The sequence below is a fragment of the Tupaia chinensis genome, unplaced genomic scaffold, assembly GCF_000334495.1.
Source record: "Tupaia chinensis unplaced genomic scaffold, TupChi_1.0 Scaffold000312_2, whole genome shotgun sequence".
NCBI classification, from domain to species: domain Eukaryota; kingdom Metazoa; phylum Chordata; class Mammalia; order Scandentia; family Tupaiidae; genus Tupaia; species Tupaia belangeri.
In genome coordinates, this window is record NW_006159805.1 from 725,422 (window position 1) to 744,695 (window position 19,274).

The window sequence follows — 19,274 nt, forward strand, 5'->3', positions numbered from 1 at the left end:
AGGGGAGAATGGATATATCTTGAGTTGGTTTCTGGGGAAATAAAGCAAAAACATTAGCTTAGATTCTTGCCTGCCTCACTGTCTTTAACTTGAGGAAATTGGATGAGTTTGTTACATGTATTGTTGTGGCATTTCCAAGTCTAGTTATGTGTAAAGAGATTTCATTCCAATGTTTTAGGAAATGGGCCTACTTTTCAACAAAATTGAAACCACCTAAAATATACATTTCCCAAATGGTTTTCTTTTTCACACACAGTAAAAATGAGGCAATAAGTAAAGTTATAGGCTTGATTTCAAAGATAGTTGTAGTTTTTGTAGCCAGTGGATGGAAAAATTTGTGTTTCTAGACTTTTCCAAGGGTAGGAGTCAGAACCACTATTGTGAGGTCCGCAGTCCATCCTTAGAGCAAATGACCTGGCTTCATGGGAATTTGGAAAGCTGTAGTATGCAAGGTTAAGACGCATGATTCAAAAAGTCAGTTTGACATAAATGAACAGTGCAAAAGGGTAAAATCTGAAGTGGGATGGCTTTGCTTTGTAATCAACATACATAATTTCAAGAGTTTAAGCAGAGGCTAGCAGACTGCCTCTCTGGATTATGATAAAAAGGATGCCTGCATTGATTTTAAATGGTCCTTCCAACTGGAAGATTCTATGATTCTTATGTCTTTCCTAGACTCAAAGAATGTGAATTCCATAGCTAAGATTAAGGTTCTCATTAGTGCTTGTCTCTAGGACCTGTCTTGAAGTTACTAGCAAGGAATGAGAACTCACCCTGATGGAGTTTGAAAAGCAAATTCACTAGTTTTGTTGACTGATGTTTAGTTTAATAAGTGTTTATCCTTAGTGTACCTCAGAAAAGTTTATATACGTTTCACATATATATCCACACATTTCAGTAATCCTAGCAAATACATCATGGCAGCAATCATAGTTAGACAACTCATAAGAAAAATCAGTGATTAAAATGCTATTATCAGGGAACTAGCAGACGGCACAACAGTTATGTCTCTGGACTCCCACGTGGCTGACCGTGGTACAAGTCCCAGACTTGGTGGCTTGAAATTCATGTCGGGCACATGTACATGCATATCCAAGATCCTGGGAGGAGAATGGAGGAGAAGGGATTGTGGTATAGCCATCCCCCTGAGGGATGATTTCTCACTTTCCATTTCCCTGTCTCCTTCTCTCTCTGGTGAGTGCTGTGCCCTATGGCAAAAAATATCTCTTAAAAAAAGAAAAACACTATTATTGGGCCAGCAGGTGGCATGGAGGTTAAGGTGGTTGGACCCCACAGGACTAACTGACGAACTGAGTTCTGGACCCAGGAGGTTGAAAAATACTCCAGGCATGTGTACTCAAAATCCGAAGAAGAGAATGGAGAAGAAAGGATTGTGACATGGCCATCCCCCCTTAGAGGGGGTGATTTCTCACTTCCCCTCTCTCTCTGGAGAGTACATGTACCCTATGACCAACCTAAAAAAAGAAAAAAGATACTATCGAGTCTTTAAAATATTCACAGTTCAAATTCTGAGAATGTATCCTAGAAAATTTCTTAAAATTATTTATTTAATTTTATTTATTCATTCATTTATTTTAATTTGACCAGAGAGAGACAGAAAGAGAGAAAGTAGAAAGCAAGTCATCGGGTCTAGGACTCAAACCGTGGTGGACCATGTGGAAGTGTCCAGTGCCTTAACTACCACGCCACCTGCTGGTCCTAATCCTAGAAAGCTATTAATATTTTGAAATACAGAAGAAAAAATGTATGCATGACGATATCCATTATAGAATGTTTATAGTAGAAAATAACAGAAATATTTAAGTATATGAAAATAATAGAATAAACTGAGAGAAACATTTGATAAAATATTTAATGATTAACATTACCTAGAAAAGTCTTAGTTTTATCCTAAAACATATTAACTATTATTTAAACCTTTAAAATTGTGTATAAAATAAAACTATTACAATATTCAAAAAATGTGCAAGAACTATCATTCAAAAATAAGGGCTACATTCTCTTAATTGCTAGAATAACAGAATACCATCCTCTGGTTCTTTTACAGACGAGGAAATAAATCCTACTTGAAAAGCAACCCATTAGTAACACCAAACCAGAAATGTGAATTGAGTGCTTATTGTGTGCAAAGCAGTGCCATGCACGTTTTAAGAAATCAGAAAATAAGACAGAGTCTCAAACCCATGTGTCTTACAGAGGCTGGCAGGAGCTAGAATCTAAATCACCCAAGGCAGTTGAAATGTAACTTGTTACAAATAGTGGGTACTTGCAGGACCTGGAGGATGGGAACTTCCAGCTACTATGTCTCAAGAAGGATCGACAACTAAACAGAGGCTAGGAAATGGATGTGTTCAGATTCAAAGTAATTAACTACGTTTTCAGAAGAAAACTCAAAAGAAACAAACTTCTTAGAAAGAAATGACAAGCCATGATTGTTTTTTTTTTGCAGGAGCCTGTGTGGTCCGAGATGCCACTGGGAACATGAATGACACCATCATTTCTGGGATGAACTGCAATGGTTCAGCCGCCTGTGGATTAGGCTATGATTTCTCAAGATGCCTCCATGAACCATGTCAGTATGGGCTGATGAACAATTTCCAGGTTCGAATTACAAGTTAAAAATAATCATGCTTGTTGTTATTGTTTTCATTTTTAGAGCGTGATGTATTGTAAGACTTCAGAATCTGCAACTGATTATGCATTGATTTAATTTCAACACGGTTTGAGTGAGAGGGAAAGGACTCACAGAGGCATTACGTGGGAGCACATCCCGAGATAGCATTTACTGCGATGTAATAGGAAGTCGTATGAATTTTGCCAAGGAAAGGGCACCAGGTTAGCACTGTGCGTCCTCCAATCAGTCAGTTGTGGCAGATTTCATGGTGGAGAGTGCAAGCTTAGATTAGTCAGCTCTCAGAATGCATTTCATTGTTGTGGGGGCGGGGGCGGGAAAGGTGTTGACTTAGAGAAAATCTTCGAGGTGGCCCATGAGGGCCTGGCAAATGGATCTAAGAGAAAAACGGTAAGTGACAGAAGTGGAGGTAAATGAGGGGATGGGAACGAGGCAAGTTGGGAAAGCTGTATGACCTGAAGCCTGTGAATTTGTCTGCATAATTGGGTAGCAGAGGTAGCGGAAATAAGTTTATCATGAAGGCATCATTCACCTATTTTAACCACAAACGAAAAGAAATTAACTCAGTTGAAGTTATAATTCCAAAATATAACTTAAACTGATAGCAACTCATCTTGTCTCAGCTCTGAAATGACGCTCCCTAAAAATTGGAGGACATAAAAGCAGCGAAGGTACTTAATGAGAATAGGACAGTGTGGAATGGGGGAGGTGAAGAGAAGAAGATAAAGATAGCAGGAGAACAATAGAGAGGCAGGACGTTGTGAGAAGCATATATGGCTTATTACCTGTTGATGATGACATGTAGAGTATTCTCAACTGGATTGGCCTGAGAAGTATTTCATGATGGGCAAAGTCTTTTTACAAGCAAAATGAGAAATAGCGATTGACTGTTTTAAAAAAATAATTAGAATAATAATTATAATGATTGGGGAAAACATAGAAAAAATATTGAATGTTGAAGCAGGGAGATTAATGTCTCTGTATTGACTGACATGCATGGCATTCCCTTTTGAAAAAGCAATGTAATACACTGTAAAGTTATATGTAATCCAATGTAACATAAAGAAGATTATGATGATAATAAAAAATTTTAAAAATAAAAAATAAAAAAATTTAAAATAAAAAAAAAATTACGCTCCCTGAGCACAGAAACAGCAAAGGTTTGCAAATTCTTTGTGTGCAGAAAGAAGAAAGGGTAATAACTTTTTAAAAGACTGGTAAATAGTTGAGCCCTTCCCCAAACCTTATTAAAATTCCACTTTCGGCTGTATAGAATTTCTCATCACCAAAAAAAAACATCTGACCACAAAGAATGGAGGGGGGAAATGTCAAAATCCTTGAAACCATGTCCTTCTATATCCTTTCCAGTATCTTCTGACTATATTGTGCTGACCATTGGTTATTTTCATGAATAACAAAAAAAAAAGAAAGGCTATTTTCAAAAAAATAAAAATATTAAGAACTTGAGAATGGGGCCAGCCAGTGGCATGGTGATTGAAGCAACTGAATCCTGCTTGGTTGAGTAGTCCTGGACCCAAAGGCTTGAAAAACACTCTGGGTGCATATACACATGAGCACAACATCCCAAAAGGAGAAAAAGAGAAGGGATTGTGACATGAACATCTCCCATGGGGAATGCTTTTCCTGTCCCTCTCTTTCTGTATCTCTCTCTCTCTGCAGTGAGTATTGCTCTCTGGCGAATATGGGGGGAAAAAAATACCAAGAATGAGGCAGGAGCAGAATACCTGATTAGAAGCAATTAGCTTATTAAAAAAGATTCCAAATCATAGAATCAAGAAGGGAGGGGCCAGAACATGACATGAGGCTAGATTCCCACATGGCTGACCATGGTTCAAGTCCAGACCCCGCGGCTTGAAAATCACTTTTTGTGAGTGTGTGCATGCCCAGAATACTGAGAGGAGAATGGAGAAGAGATTGTGGCATGGTCATCCCCCCCCAGAGGGTGATGTCTCACTTTCCATCTCTCTCTTTCTCTCTCTCTCTTCAATGAGTGCAATTGCCCTGTGGCAAAAACTTTGAAAAGAAAAAAACAAACTATAAGGGAAGTATTTGCACATTTGGTTAATTTTACTACTACTACTATTATTATTACTATAATTATTATTATTATTTTACTGTCTATTGGATGAGTCTCCTTATTTGAACCTCTCTTCTCAAGGTCATGAGCATGGTGTCAGGGTTCGGGCCCCTCATCACTGCTGGAATCTTTTCTGCAACACTCTCCTCTGCCCTGGCCTCCCTCGTCAGTGCACCCAAAGTGTTCCAGGTAATGCAAGCACCAGAGCGCGTGCTTCTCCCTGTCACTGTTGCCACCGAACATGGCTCAAACTGAAATATTCATTCTCACCCGCAATCATTTTCCATCATTTTCTGAAAGAGTTAATGTTTGCATCTGGCTCCAGTGCTATGTCTGCCACATAGTCCAGATCGATTCAAATAATATAAAGAATGATAAACTGCAGTGTTAACTCGTGCCTCAGATTGTGTATCACTTAATCTTTCCCCAAATCTTCTTGTTTGAATCACCTAGAGAAAATGACCGTGCATAGATATAAATGACAAATGTCTCCTCTTCTTTTCCATTAGGCTCTGTGCAAGGACAACATCTACAAAGCCCTGCAGTTCTTTGCAAAGGGATATGGGAAAAACAATGAACCCCTGAGAGGATATTTTCTCACTTTTCTTATAGCCATGGCGTTTATTCTTATCGGTTTGTACTATACTTGTTCTAACTAAAAGCCAATGAATCCTTTGATTACTCATCTAGTTTGTTTATAACTGTTTATATTTAAGATCCCATTTGGGAATATTGGAGACTGTCTAAAACAGAAATGAGAAACCCTTGTGCCTTGAAGGGCTTTGAAGAACTTGAGGTAGACAGTGGACTTTATTTTTTGAATCTGAATGTAGGAAATATATCCAACCAAATGCAATCAAATCCTTCTTCTAATCTGCCTGATAATTGTCTAATTCCAAAGTCTCTGCCAGCTGCCGCATCTACTGGCCTGACAGCGAGCTGAGTTGTCTATGTTACTGTTTCTGAAAATGTGGTCCACAGATCATCTATAACAGAATCATCTAGGGTGTTTATGAAAGCACAGCTTTTTCAGGCCCAACTCAAGAGTTACTGATTCAGAATCTCTGAGGGTAAAGAATATGCATTTTACAAGCTTCTCGAGAGATTCGTAGGCCATTAGTATTTGAGAACCACTTACCTAGATTACAATCTCGGCTTCCTCTCCCCAAGCAATATAGAACCAACTACACAACCTTGGAGAGGCACATTCATCAACTTTAGCTGCACATTCCTCACTTCTCCCTGAGGCCCCGCCTTTGCTGGTAAGCGTATCAGAGGAAAAGAAGCAAAAGGCAAAAGACCATGAGGACTCCCCATAGGCAAACAGAGCCTTTCTCAGCTCAAGGGTGCCAAACCATGAGGGCTCCTCATTATGACATGTTCAATTAGGAGAGTGACTATAATTCATGAATCCTCGTAAGATTTCTATAAAGTTAAAGAGGGGAATATAAAACTCTACAATTTGTTAGATTTTTTTAAAAATTAAATTAAGAATGATTACACATAGGGTTGTTCCAATTATCCAATTTAACCTTTAAGACCTCAAATTATTACCCTATGCTGCATTCAAGTGCTCGAATGGCCATCGTTTTAAAATTTTTGCACAAATTGAATAATATCCTTGGAAATCACTCTTTCAGAACAATCTGGGTTAGCTTTATGGCAGCTGTTTCTGCCTTTTCCTTCTTGGCATCCATACCCAGCTGCCACCTGCACCAGCATCATTGAAGTCCCACGATGTCTGACCTTCAGAAAAATGAGAATGTCTCTGTATTTTTTTCTTATATTGCACAGTAAACGATCCAGCTGGAATTTAGTCATACTGGCTATTTAACTACTGAGGTCAAATTACTGGTGACAAGCCTGAAGAAGGAGAACTCTCTAGAAATGAGGAAAAATATAAATGACTAACAAGAGGCTTGAAAGTTAGAGAGAACATATTGGGTATATGCAGACAGATTTCCAATTTAGAGTTTCGGGTACACTGGTATTTAAAATAATGTTACCCTGCAGAACCTTTCGACTATGTATATAGCAGATTAAGAACAAAGAATTTGGTACCTCCAGAATAGCTATGGGGAAATTTATCACATGCCCAGGCCCCAAATCTATCCACTCCCACTCAAATTTGTTTAAGTAGAGGTCTTAATTGTCTATTTTCTGATAGGTTGTTTCTCTTGCCTCTTACTTTATGGAAACCCTCTTGACCGGTGTGTGTGTGTGTGTGTGTGTGTGTGTGTGTGTATACACACACATACATCTCCAAAGAAAAATTACTAGCTTCTTAAACTTTGACAGATGCTAGCTATGTTTTCAATTTCCAAATAAAGTCAAGCTTCCAGGGTATACCAGCTGTTCAGCCCCTGGTCTCATCACTCATACCTACATGTTCAATTCTGTTGCTTTTACAGCGGAACTAAACACCATTGCTCCCATCATATCCAACTTTTTCCTGGCCTCATATGCACTTATTAATTTCTCTTGCTTCCATGCCTCATATGCCAAATCTCCAGGTAAGTTGACTTTTCAAAACTAAAATAAGCCTATACAAACAGTTTGTCTCAATAGAATGAAATAAGTCATCGAAAAGTGTTCTATCTGTGTTTATGTTTCCTTATATCCTAGTGGGCAGTGTAATCCACTTTATTTTGGTGAGTTGGGGGATGACTTCTGAAATAGAAAAAGAATCGTTTGAGCAATGGCCTTTTTGACCAACCGTAAAGTCAATTTTCTTGCGTGGCAATAAATTATTCATTGCAAGAGAAACCACATTTATTTCAGCAGTAGAAAAACACCACTATTTATTTCCAGGGTGAAAGTGACCACAGAAGTGGAATAAATGTATATATTTGAAACTTCCTTACTATCAATTTGTTTCCTGCCTATGGTGCAGAAGAGAAGGATGAGTAGTTCCCATAATTACCTGCTGAGTCCAGAGAAGGCAGATTCGCGCGGGGCCTGACATGTTGATACAGTGGCCTTGGTGCACTTCTTGGGCTGCTGTTTAAGGTCATTCAAAATTTCACACCAGCAAACCTTCCACCACCTAGTCACTCTTTATGTCTTCTTTGCTTCCATTGGCTAGTAGAGTTTCTTCTGCTTTTTCATCAGAATGGAGACTTGTCATTAATGGACCTATGAAAAGAACTTCACATGAGGACTTGCTCTGAGGATATAAACAGTCCCCACTTTTAGGCCCTGCCACAATCTCAAGTCTCCTTTGGAAAACCTTTCCAAGAAGATGAAATATAGATGAAACAGGACTCTTGACCTACCCAATGCTAAACTACTAAAGATAACAGTAGACTTCTTTTGGTTTCTGTTTTGTTCACTTGGGTTTTTTTTTGTTTGTTTTTTTAGTTTTTTGGTTTTGGGGGTTTTATTGTTTGTTTGTTTTTGTTTGTTTTTGACTTCTTTTGGTTTCTGTTTTGTTCACTTGGTTTTGTTTTTTTTTTGTTTTTTTTTAGTTTTTTGTTTTTTGGGGTTTTATTGTTTGTTTTTGTTTGATTTTGGTTTTGGTTTTTTGGTTTGTTTTTTTGTTTTTGTTTTTGTTTTTGTTTTGTTTTGTTTTGTTTTGCTATAGGATTTGTGTGCCTGCCAGAGAGAGCGAGACAAAGAGTGAGGAGCAAGGGTGAGAAATTGCTCCCCAGGAGATGGCTATGCTGCAATCCCTTCTCCTTCACTCTCCTCTTGGAATTTTGGGCATGCACACACACCAGGAGTGATTCTCAAGCTGCTGGTTCTGGGACCATGGCGAAGCTCTCTATATGAGATCCAGAGCCTTAACCTCCACCCCACCTGCTGGTCCCTGTTCTCTTTTAACATAGAAATAAATGTGTGACTTCATGCTACACTATGGCCTTTTTTGGAAGAAAATAAGAAAGAGTGAAAAGGAAAAAATTGAAGTGATGAGAGGAAAAATAGAAAAACGTATACAGGAAGACATACAGATAAACAATTGCAAAAAATCATGAGAGAGAGAGAGAGATTGGCACCCCAGTCTCAGAAAAAAATGATGTTCCTGGGCCAGCAGCTATGGCTCAGTGGTGATGCAATGTTCTATGATTTGGGACCAACAAGGGAAACCCCCAGGTTCATGTCCTTAGACCTCCCAGTATGTGCTGGGCATGCATGCAAGCCCATGATTTGGGAAGGTAGAACGGACTGTGGTATGAAAACCCTGTTCGTGTATGTGTGTCTCTCTGTCTCTCATTTTAGGAGAAATAAATGAATAAACTTTTTAAGAAAAGAAAGAAAAAGTGATGTTCTTGAAGTGCTATTTCCATCTTGTGGCCATTCAGAAAATTGCTCCTGAAGACTTTCAAAGTTTTCTTGTGTTTTGGCAACTCCAAATCTAAAACAGACTCCACTCGCAGACCAAATATGCCCTGTAAATCAGGGCTTGTCCATCCTGACCATGCTACCTCCTAGCTCCTTCCATTTCAGAGAACTGACAGCACACAGAAACTCTCTACACATGCAAAAACTGTGAGAAATATTTTCATTGAAAAAAAAGATAAGATGCTAATGTATTGGGTCTAAGAAGCCATTGCTAGAAAAGCTTTCTCCTTTCCTCATAGATTATTATTCCTGAAGAAACAAATGCTGTCTTCTTAGGGTAATAGAAGAGCCACCATGAAGTCAAGTAGATTGATTCTTGACTGCTCTGCCTCTTCCATAGGTGGAAACACCCATTGTCTTAACCTTCTCTTCTTAGACCACCGACATGTTCCTCCTTCCTGCCTAGCACTCACTGTTCTTTCCGTACCCCTTGCTTCTTTTCAACCCCTGATGGTACAGATATCATATGCCTACGGTTTGGTAGACAATTACAGAGCATGCAGGAGTACAGAGGGGTCACAAGTGGCACGTTTTCCAGGTACTTAACGTTTTCTAAGCTGTACGGCATACTATGCGGTATAAGGACCACCTTCATAGGCCAGGGACCCAAGATCATAGGAAAATATTAACAGGAAATTGACCCAGAAGTTCTGATTTTTTAGGTGGAAAAAGACAAGTTTCTCACATTCTTAAAATATGCAGTGGTGTAATAGGAGGATGGAAGTTTTTCTTCTGTACATTTTTTTTTTCAGGATGGAGACCCGCGTATAAAATATACAACATGTGGGTATCTCTTTTTGGAGCTGTTTTGTGCTGTGCAGTCATGTTTGTCATCAACTGGTGGGCAGCTGTCATCACCTATGTCATTGAGTTCTTCCTCTATATCTACGTGACTTACAAGAAGCCGGGTAAGAAAAGGACTACAGTGGGCAGAGGTTTCCAAACCTCTCCCTAATTACCCATTTATTAAACATGTATTAAGCAGCTTCTGTGTACTTAGGTGAGTCATATGTAAGGTGAATATTATATTATTACATAATATATATATATATAATATATGATGTTAATGAAATGAATAACCATTGTCTAGTTGAGCATCTATCATATGTCATAAACTTATGTAACGTAATCTTCGTAATAATGCTGGATATTTGGTATTGTTAGTCCTATTTTACAGATGAAGAAACAGGTTCAAATAATTGACTACTCACCAAAGTAACAGTCAGGATATGATGAAGCTGATGATTATTTTTTAATTTAAATTTTAGTTGTTTATGGAGTACAATGTATTTTTTTCTTTTTCCTTTTTTTTCTTTTTCTTTCTTTTTTTTTTTTTGGAGAGGATTTTGCTACAGGGCGTGTGCACTCGCCAGAAACAGACAGAAAGTGAGAAATCACCCCCCAGGGGGGATGGCCATGCCACAATCCTTTCTCCTCCATTCTCCTCTTGGGATCTTGGGCACGCACGTACATGCACCCAGCATGAGTTTAAGCCACCAGGTCCTGGACTCGAACCAAAGTTGACTACATGGGAGTCCAGCAACATAGCCATTATGCCAATTGCTGGTCCCCAATGTATTTTTTTCAATCCATGAAAACATGTGATGATCAGGACAATAGACTTATTCATCATCTCAAAACAGTTTTCATTGCTCTGCATTGTGAACATATAAAATCCTCTCTCCCAGCTATTTTGAAACACACTTGAAATTGTTACCACCTGTGGTCACCCTTCTGTGCCATGGTACTCTAGAACTCATTCCTCTTATCTGAAATTTCATACCTGTTAACCCAGTTCTATCTCTGCCACCCAATCCATTTCCCAACTTCTGGTATCTACCATTCCCCTCTCCATTTCAATGAAACTGATGCTTATTTACTTTTTTTTTAATTGCCAGAGGGCATGTGCATTGCCAGAGAGGGAAAAAACAAACAAACAAACAACACCTCCTAGTGGGATGTTAATAATACAATCTGGTAATCCTGTGGAAGACAAATTGCTGAGAAGAGGGGAGGGAGTGACTAACTTTGATTAGAGGTGTCCAAGAGAACTTCTCTCATTCACAGGTTGTGTTTCCAGAGTCAAGCACTTTTAAGATACTTAAATATTTATTGAATGAATGAATAATCTAGATTTAAAAAAAAAAAAGTGGCTAGGGTTGGTAATCTGCCAGTCTGGAGTGATATCCTAGGTAGAAGGAAAGGTGAAGTTAAGGACGCACACAAGTACATGCCCCGTTTGGGAAGCTTTAAGGCCTCTGGCACACGGGGAGATTTTGAGTGCTAAGAAGAGGAATGAAGTGAGCCTGGACTGTTAAGTTGGGAACAGAAAAATAAGAAACTTAAACGTCATGCTAAAGAACCGAGGTTAATGTGAGCAATGAGAAGATACTGCATGCTATTCACCTGGAGAACCGTGATTAGATCTGCACTTTGAATGCTAACTAGAACCAGGGTGGCAGGAGGCTGGGGAAGGCTAGAATGCTATACCAAGAGGCCGGCACCACCCTCACAATCCCTTGTGTAAATCTGTCAACAAAACAGACATAACTACCTTGGAAGGATTCATTGTTTTGTTTTTCTTTATTTACTTTAAATATTTTAACATCAGGTATAATTTGCATAGGGTAAAATTCACCTTTTAGATGTGTAGTCTAAAAACCATACAGATTCACCAGTGAGGGGACAACCATACATAGATTTTTATCACACTTACACAGTCCTGTAAACACAACCACACTCAAGACATAGGACATTTGCACCATCCTCCAAAATTCCCTTGCTCCCCACTATGTAGTCACTCTCTTCTCCACAACTTAGCCCCTGGCAACTGCTTTTCTACACCTTTGCCTTTTCCAGAATATCACGTAAATAAATTCATATCTAGCCTTCATATGTAGCCTTTGCGTATACCTCCTTTTACTTAGTGTAATGCTTTCAGATATATCCATGTGGTTGCATGTATAAGTAATTTGTGCTTTTGTATTACTGAATAGTATTTTGTTGTATGAATATATTACAAATTCTATTTAAAAAGTCTGTTCACCAGTTGATGGATATCTGGATTATTTCCAGTTCAGGAAGACTACATATAAAGCCACTATAAAATTTAGACACACAATTTTGTGTAGGTCTGTTTTTATCTCTCTTCAATAAATTTCTAGGAATGAGATTTCTGATTATATACTAAATGTAGATACAAGTATAAAAGTTATACAAACTGTTTTCTTGCCTGTTTTATACAGTAGCAATATCATTTTTTTACTCTTACTAGCAAAGAATGAGAATCATAGTTGCTCCACATCCTTGTCAGCACATAATATTGTCATTTGATATATTTTTCTAATGCCATATGGCCCATGTGTGTGTGCACGTGCATGCAATAGAGGGAGAAAGAAAGAAAGCACTTCCTCAATGAGGCCCAGTGGTGCCTCTTCCTCTAATCTTCCATCCCCTCAAAAAGTGCTTGGGTGCACCCAGCATGTTTTTCAAGCCACTAAGGGCCACAACCCACACCTTGGTTAGCCATGCAGAATCTGGCTTCCTCTGCTCAACACTTAATAGCTATGCTATAGGGCTTGGCTATGACGGTTGATTTCTAAGAAGTCATTCTAGGGACCAGCAGTTGGTGTAATGCCTATGTGGCTGGATTCTCATGTAGTCGACCATGGTTCAAGTCCCAGACCCAGTGGCTTAAACTCATGCTGGGTGCGTGTGCATGCGTGCCCAAGATCCCAAGAGGAGAATGGAGGAGAAGGGATTGCGGCGTGGCCATCCCCCCTGGGGGGTGATTTCTTGCTTTCTGTCTGTCTGTCTCTCTTTCTGGCGCACGCACATGCCCTGTAGCAAAAACCTCTCCAAAAATAAAAAAGAAGTCATTCAAATGGACACAAGGCACTATCTCATTGTGGTTAAATTTACATTTCCGCAGTGACTTCTGGTATTGAATATATGATTTGCCATGTGTCTTCTGTAGTCAAATGTCTTTTTAAATCTCATTTTTTCAGTTATTAGTTTTGTCATTATTCAGTTCTTAAGAGTTCTTTAGTTTTCAGGATAAGTATGCATTTTGCAAATATTTTCTCCAGGTCTGTGACTTCTCTTTTTATTTTCTTTATCAGTTTGTTTTAAAGAACAGAAGTGCTTAATTTTTATGAAATCTAATCCATGTGTTTATTTGTTATGGTTTATCATGTTGCAAACCATATCTGATCTAAGACAGCTTTACCCAATCTAAGTCACAGGATTTTCCTAGAAGTTTTAATGCTTTGGGAATTACACTTAAGACTATTATTCATTGTAAGCTAATTCTTGTACATGGTGTGAGGTATGGCTCAAGATTCATTTTCCGGGAACCAGCAGTTAGCGTAATGGCTATGTCGCTGGACTCCCATGTAGTCGACTGCGGTTCGCATCCCGGACCCGGTGGCTTAAAACTCACGCCGGGCGCGTATGCATGCGTGCCCAAGATCCCGAGAGGAAAATGGAGGAGAAGGGATTGCGGCGTGACCATCCCCCCTGGGGGGTGATTTCTCTTCTGTCTCTATGTCTCTCTCTGTCTGGTGAGCACACGCACCCTTTAGTGAAAAGCCTCTCCCCCCCCCCAAAAAAAAAAAGATTCATTTTCTATATATAAATGTCAAATGAATGGGTAGGATTTTTATTCCTATAAAAATAAATGGCCTAAGGCATACATAGTGCCTGGTGCATTAGTCAACACTTAATCAATATTCATCTTTATCTCTAGATAATTATCTCTACCTTGCCTTGGAGGGTAGTCCCTGATTCCCCAGAGCAAGAGTTGGTAGAAGAGGTTCTGTTTGTCATCTGGGTAGATCTGTTCCTTCTCATCAGGGACATCCTCTCATAAAACTTGGAGGATCCTCTTGTTATTTAAATTTATGGGGCTTGTCCAGTGGTTAGAAGAGCCAGATCCCACATGGATGACTGAAGTTCAAATCCTGGCACCAACAGCTTGAAAAACATGTCAAGCATGGGTGTCTACATGCCCAAAAGCCCAAAAAGAGAGAAAAATGGAAAAGAAAGGATTTTGGTGTGACCATGCCCCCATTAGGGGGTACCTCCTCCTTCTCTGTCTCTCTGTCTGTCTCTCTCTCTCTGGTGAGTGCACGTGCCCTCTGACAATTAAAAAAATAGTTACATTCACAAAGAAAACAAAGCACACCAAAAAGGCAAGGAATTATAGGGCTGACCTCCCTTATTATGAAGGTTAGGCTCTACAATATCAAACTAAAATGCTTGCTGAAGAAACTTGACCCTTTTCATAGAATCATAAAAATAAAAATCTCTGAGCTATTCAGTGTCACAATTCAAAATATAAAAATCCTTTCATTCTGTCTGTGAATTTCTGTATTTCTATATAGAAATGTCTCTTTTTCTTTTTATTCAAGAATCTGTGAAGGCCCCTTGAGTTTATTCAAGGGCCAACCATTTTTCCCAAGTGTATCTGCCTGTAATATAGTTATCACATAGGTGGTCCCACTAAGCAAGATTTCTGGGACACCCTGATCCCTTGTTGGAATGAAGTCTCACTCCCAAGGGTTCCCGTACTATTCGTCGAAGGATACAATGGTCTTTCCAGGAAATACTTGTTATGATTTCTCTAATTTGGGTATTTATCGGTGCTGGCACAGCCCTGGAAATTCACAGGAGGGAATGACTGGTAAATATTACTCACAGTGGACAGAGGAAATGTCGATATTTCTTATGGTGGTCTCCTCCTTCCTCCACAGATGTGAACTGGGGCTCCTCCACACAGGCTCTCTCCTACGTGAGCGCTTTGGACAACGCTCTAGAATTAACCACAGTGGAAGACCATGTGAAGAACTTCAGGTAGAGTGGGCTTCTCAGGCATCCTGGTATTCCATGTTAAAAGTGGTTTTCCTTGTTCATAAAGGAAAACCACTTTATGCTCCATCAGGGTAGTTATGAGCTGTATGGGTATATTAAAAAAAAAATAGACAAAACTGCCACATTCTAGTGACAGCAGCTCCTGTACATGAGAGCGTCTTTCCTATGCCCACCCCAAACTGTATCCACTCCTAGTGTTTAGGTGCCACATTCCATGCCTGGAAATAGAGAGTGTTTACCTCATTGATGTGATTTCAGAGAGACGAACCCAAATCCCTATGTACCTAGTCTTTGGAACTGTCTCCATTCAGTTTAAAGATTATCAAATTCTTCTCAGAGAAGTAACAATGTTAGCTCTTCATTTGTTCTATCATATTTTGAATAGCATCGCAGAATGACAAGCTTGTGGGAAGGAGGAAGGAAAGTGGCATAAAAATATTGATTGGAGAGGCTGTATCCAGAGAAAAAGGCAGAGGAAGCCTGAGAGTATCCTTCCCTTGCTTCACACTTTAGCTCTGATGAAGCATACGAAGATGGCAAGATGAACAGGCAGCACCATCCAAGAATTCTGATGGGAAGGCCAAGAAATAATTAAAGGAGAGATTGTCCCATTCTGACACAGCTTTCTATACCTGTCATTCCCAGTGAGTGGGTTCCAGGCTCACAAGCTTCTTTTCTCCACTTCCAGGCCCCAGTGCATTGTCTTAACAGGGGGACCCATGACAAGACCTGCTCTCTTGGACATAACTCATGCCTTTACCAAGAACAGTGGCCTTTGCATTTGCTGTGAAGTCTTTGTGGTAAGAATTACTTCTTCCAAAGAAAGTGTGTTTTCCTCCCTGCTCACCTTGGGTTATTTCAGGGGAGTAGAGAAGTACATGCAGTGCATGCAGTGATAGGAAGATGGCAAAACAGTTTGGACAAGAGCCCTTTCCTTGATTCATGGAGCAAGGACCAGCAAGGGCCTGTGATCTTGAATTTAAACAGGCAGAAGAAATGTATTTTGGATTTCATAAGAGACCAACTAAAAGTGATAAATATTCTCAAAAGATGGCCTTTGAGTCAAAAAAAGAAAAAAGAGAGAGAGAAAAAAAGAGAAATACAATAAAGGCATTCGAGGTAACTGTCCAAAGAAATAAAAAAGACAGAATTAGCTGGGTAGAGGGTTATTGTGTAGTTTAACTGATGAAAAGACAACCAGACATAATGGCCTTAAATGGCAGCACACAGAATTTAGATTAAATATTTGGATAAACTGGATGACACTACAGGCATCTAGGGAATTAAGTCAAGTTTTCTAGGCTTAGATAAACTTTCAAAGTAAATAATTTTTTTTCAGAAAGTACATAGTAGATAGTAGAGTAATAATTATTGATGTTTGCTTTTTCTTTTTCTTTTTAAGAGACTTTTGCTATAGGGCACATGCATTCGCCGAGAGACAGAGACAGAAAGTGAGAAACCAGTCCCTCAGGGGGATAGATGGCTACAACTCCTTCTCTTCCATTCTCCTCTTGGGATTTTGGGCATGCATGCACATGCATCCAGTGTGAGTTTTAAGCCACTGGGTCCAGGACTCAAACTATGGTTGACTACTTGGGAATCCAGCAACATAACTATTAGGTTGTATGCTGGTCCTGATGGTTTTCTAATAGAAGGAAAGTAGATGCTAAACATTTAACCGTAACTACTGACCAATTTCTCAAAAACCAATTTCTCAAGGAGGGAAAGGGCATTACAGTTATGACATAAGAATATTTCAAAGTTGCCTACCTCTACTAGTATTCCCATAACACGCACATACTCTTTATCTCACACACATGCACTTATATGTATATCTACACACACACACATGCACATCACTCAAAATCCCCACCCTATTTTGTAGTTCTTATCACAGCATTTTTCTAGTTTTTCTTAGTTGATCCACACAATAGTAAAGTGAGTCAGAAAAGAAAAGGAGAGCTGGCAGGTGGCATGGTGGTTAAGGCGCTGGACTCCCACATGGCCAACCATGGTTTGAATTCTGGACCTGATGTCTAGTTTTCTCACTTTCCCATCCTCTCTCCCATCAAATCAAAATAATAATAATAATAAATTAATTTAATTAAATGAACAGTTCCTTTAAAAAAAAAAAAAAGAGCCCTGTTCTCGTTCTACTGATTGAGTAAGCAAGATTCAGGAAAATTAAAGTATTGCACTGCATCACATGAAAAAGTGGCAGAACCAGGATGCCAGCCTAGACCACCCGAGGGTGTTTAGAGTTATGCCGTGAGGAGACAGCCTTGGCAGATTGTATCTTTGGGTTGTGTCTATTCGACTCAGGTACCACAACTTATGTGTCCAAAGTCTGCCAAGGAACAGGACTGGCATAAAGTTATGTGGTCATCAAGCCTGTCAACTCTGCCTTGAGGCTGCGGGCTAATTTACCGCAGGTCATCATGACTAGTACTAAAGTATCATTTTATACTTGGCAATATTTTAAATGTGATATGAAGCGGGTTGGCCATATTCTCTTTCCTCTTGGTGCTTATTATCAGTAAGTCAAACAATATAGCTCAATGCAATTATCTGGGGGGGTGGGGGGGCGGAGAGAACCCTACCGAATACGTAAGATTGACAGGTTAAGTAATGCCCAACTGTGACTCTAGAGGATTTCTGAAATCTTATCAAGCACCCTTCTCTCATATTATCAACTTTGGTGCCCTGGATTAGTGGATTTCATTTTGGCCAATATAATAGAGGAGCTGGTTTTGATGGAATAAGCAGTTTGGAGTGTTTTTCTTCTCCAGCAATTTAGAGAAAACTTAGTTTAGCAGGCAATAAAATATCTTTAGGACTGGAGAAATGAACTGGGAGAATAAACAGCCATCTATTGGCACAGGAGAAAAGACTTTTTATAGAGACAAGAAATATTGCTTTTAATTAACCCTTTGCTGCTTTAACTATAATAAAGCAGTATGATGGTAGAATCTCATTTCAGTGGAAGTAGGTACCCAAGTGAATGCCTCCTGGCCCCAGGTGTTTGACACACGTGTTCGACCACATTATACATTGCTGTGCTCTCTTCAGGACAGGCCCAGGAGTCTGACTCCTAGGTCCCAAAGATTCTCTGGGGGACAGAAAATAGTTGTTGCATCAGTTAATGATTTCTACTTAGTTACTCTCTGCGAGCTCCTGGGGCTGCAGATACTGTCAGCATTGTTAGTCTCCAGGCTCAGTCGTCAATCATCTTTGCAAAGAAACAGATGGAAGGGGAAGTGGGGGGAATCAGTGTACCATTAGGACATTTTTTTTTCAAAAGCCCAACGGTTGATAGGCCAACCTTGTCGAAAATGTTAAATAGAGATGATGATGCGAGAATGACAATGGAGTTTTGTAACTCTAGGAAGCTGGTGCTCGTGGGCTTTTGAGACTAACAGTGAAGTTCAGAATCACTGCTTTGCCACCTAGCAGCTGTGGGTCCCTTAGGAACAAACTTTATTCTCTCTGTGCCTCAATTTTATCAGTTATAAAATGAAAATAATCAATGAACGCTTATGTTACAAGGGTGGTTGTGGCAATTACATAAGATAAACTGTAGTGCTCAGTTTGGTTTCTGTCAAATAATAAATGCTGAATTAATTTTGTTATTGTTTGTTTGTTTGGTCAGAGGGCCCGAGTGCTCATCAGAGAGAGATATAGAGACAGAGAGAGGAAGAGGGAGAAAGTATACCCCCCCCCATGGGGAAGAGTCACACTACAATCCCTTCTCCTTTTCTCCCTCCTTTCATGATTTTTGACATGCACACACAAATGCCTGGTGTGTTTTCAAGTCACTGGGTCTAGGACTCAAACTGCACGGTCAGCCTTGTGGGATCTGGTTCTCATAACCACCATGCCATAGGCCAGTCCTAGTTGTTATTGTTTATATTGTTATAAGCATTATTTTTGGTATACTAGAGTTGCCATTTTCACCCCAGAAATATATTCCTTCAACAAAAACCAGGAACATTCTCTCTTAGGAAAACCAGGTCCAGACACTCGATTTTCAGCTTATGAAGTACCCAGCAGTTTGATCATGATGGAGCAACAAGGTGTACACCCACTGGACTAGCCGCAAGATAACAGGCTCTGTACTCCATCCTTCTGGTGGCCTTTAGCTATTAAGTACTTGCTTGACATGACATTACACTACCAGAAAGGAGCAAGTCCCAGAACTCACTTGCATGTTGATGTGGGTGGGTAGACAGAAAGCATGTGTTCACAACTGCCATTTCTTGCAACTGAGACTTTTTTTAAGAAGTTTTTTTCTTAGGGCATGAATCTTTGCAA

The 19,274-nt window shown here is 39.5% G+C and overlaps 1 protein-coding gene across 5 annotated transcripts in view; it reads left to right on the forward strand.

Moving 5' to 3' along the window:
* The window catches only part of SLC12A1 (solute carrier family 12 member 1), a 109,329-nt gene that overhangs the window by 38,568 nt on the left and 51,487 nt on the right, over positions 1–19,274 (forward strand). For all 5 annotated transcript variants that reach the window (XM_006151073.2, XM_006151072.2, XM_006151071.2 and 2 more), the window contains 7 exons: positions 2,471–2,622; positions 4,833–4,940; positions 5,261–5,384; positions 7,163–7,264; positions 9,845–10,000; positions 14,846–14,945; positions 15,652–15,763. In XM_006151073.2, the coding sequence (XP_006151135.1) occupies positions 2,471–2,622; positions 4,833–4,940; positions 5,261–5,384; positions 7,163–7,264; positions 9,845–10,000; positions 14,846–14,945; positions 15,652–15,763 (854 nt within the window). The remainder of the gene's footprint in view (positions 1–2,470; positions 2,623–4,832; positions 4,941–5,260; positions 5,385–7,162; positions 7,265–9,844; positions 10,001–14,845; positions 14,946–15,651; positions 15,764–19,274) is intronic.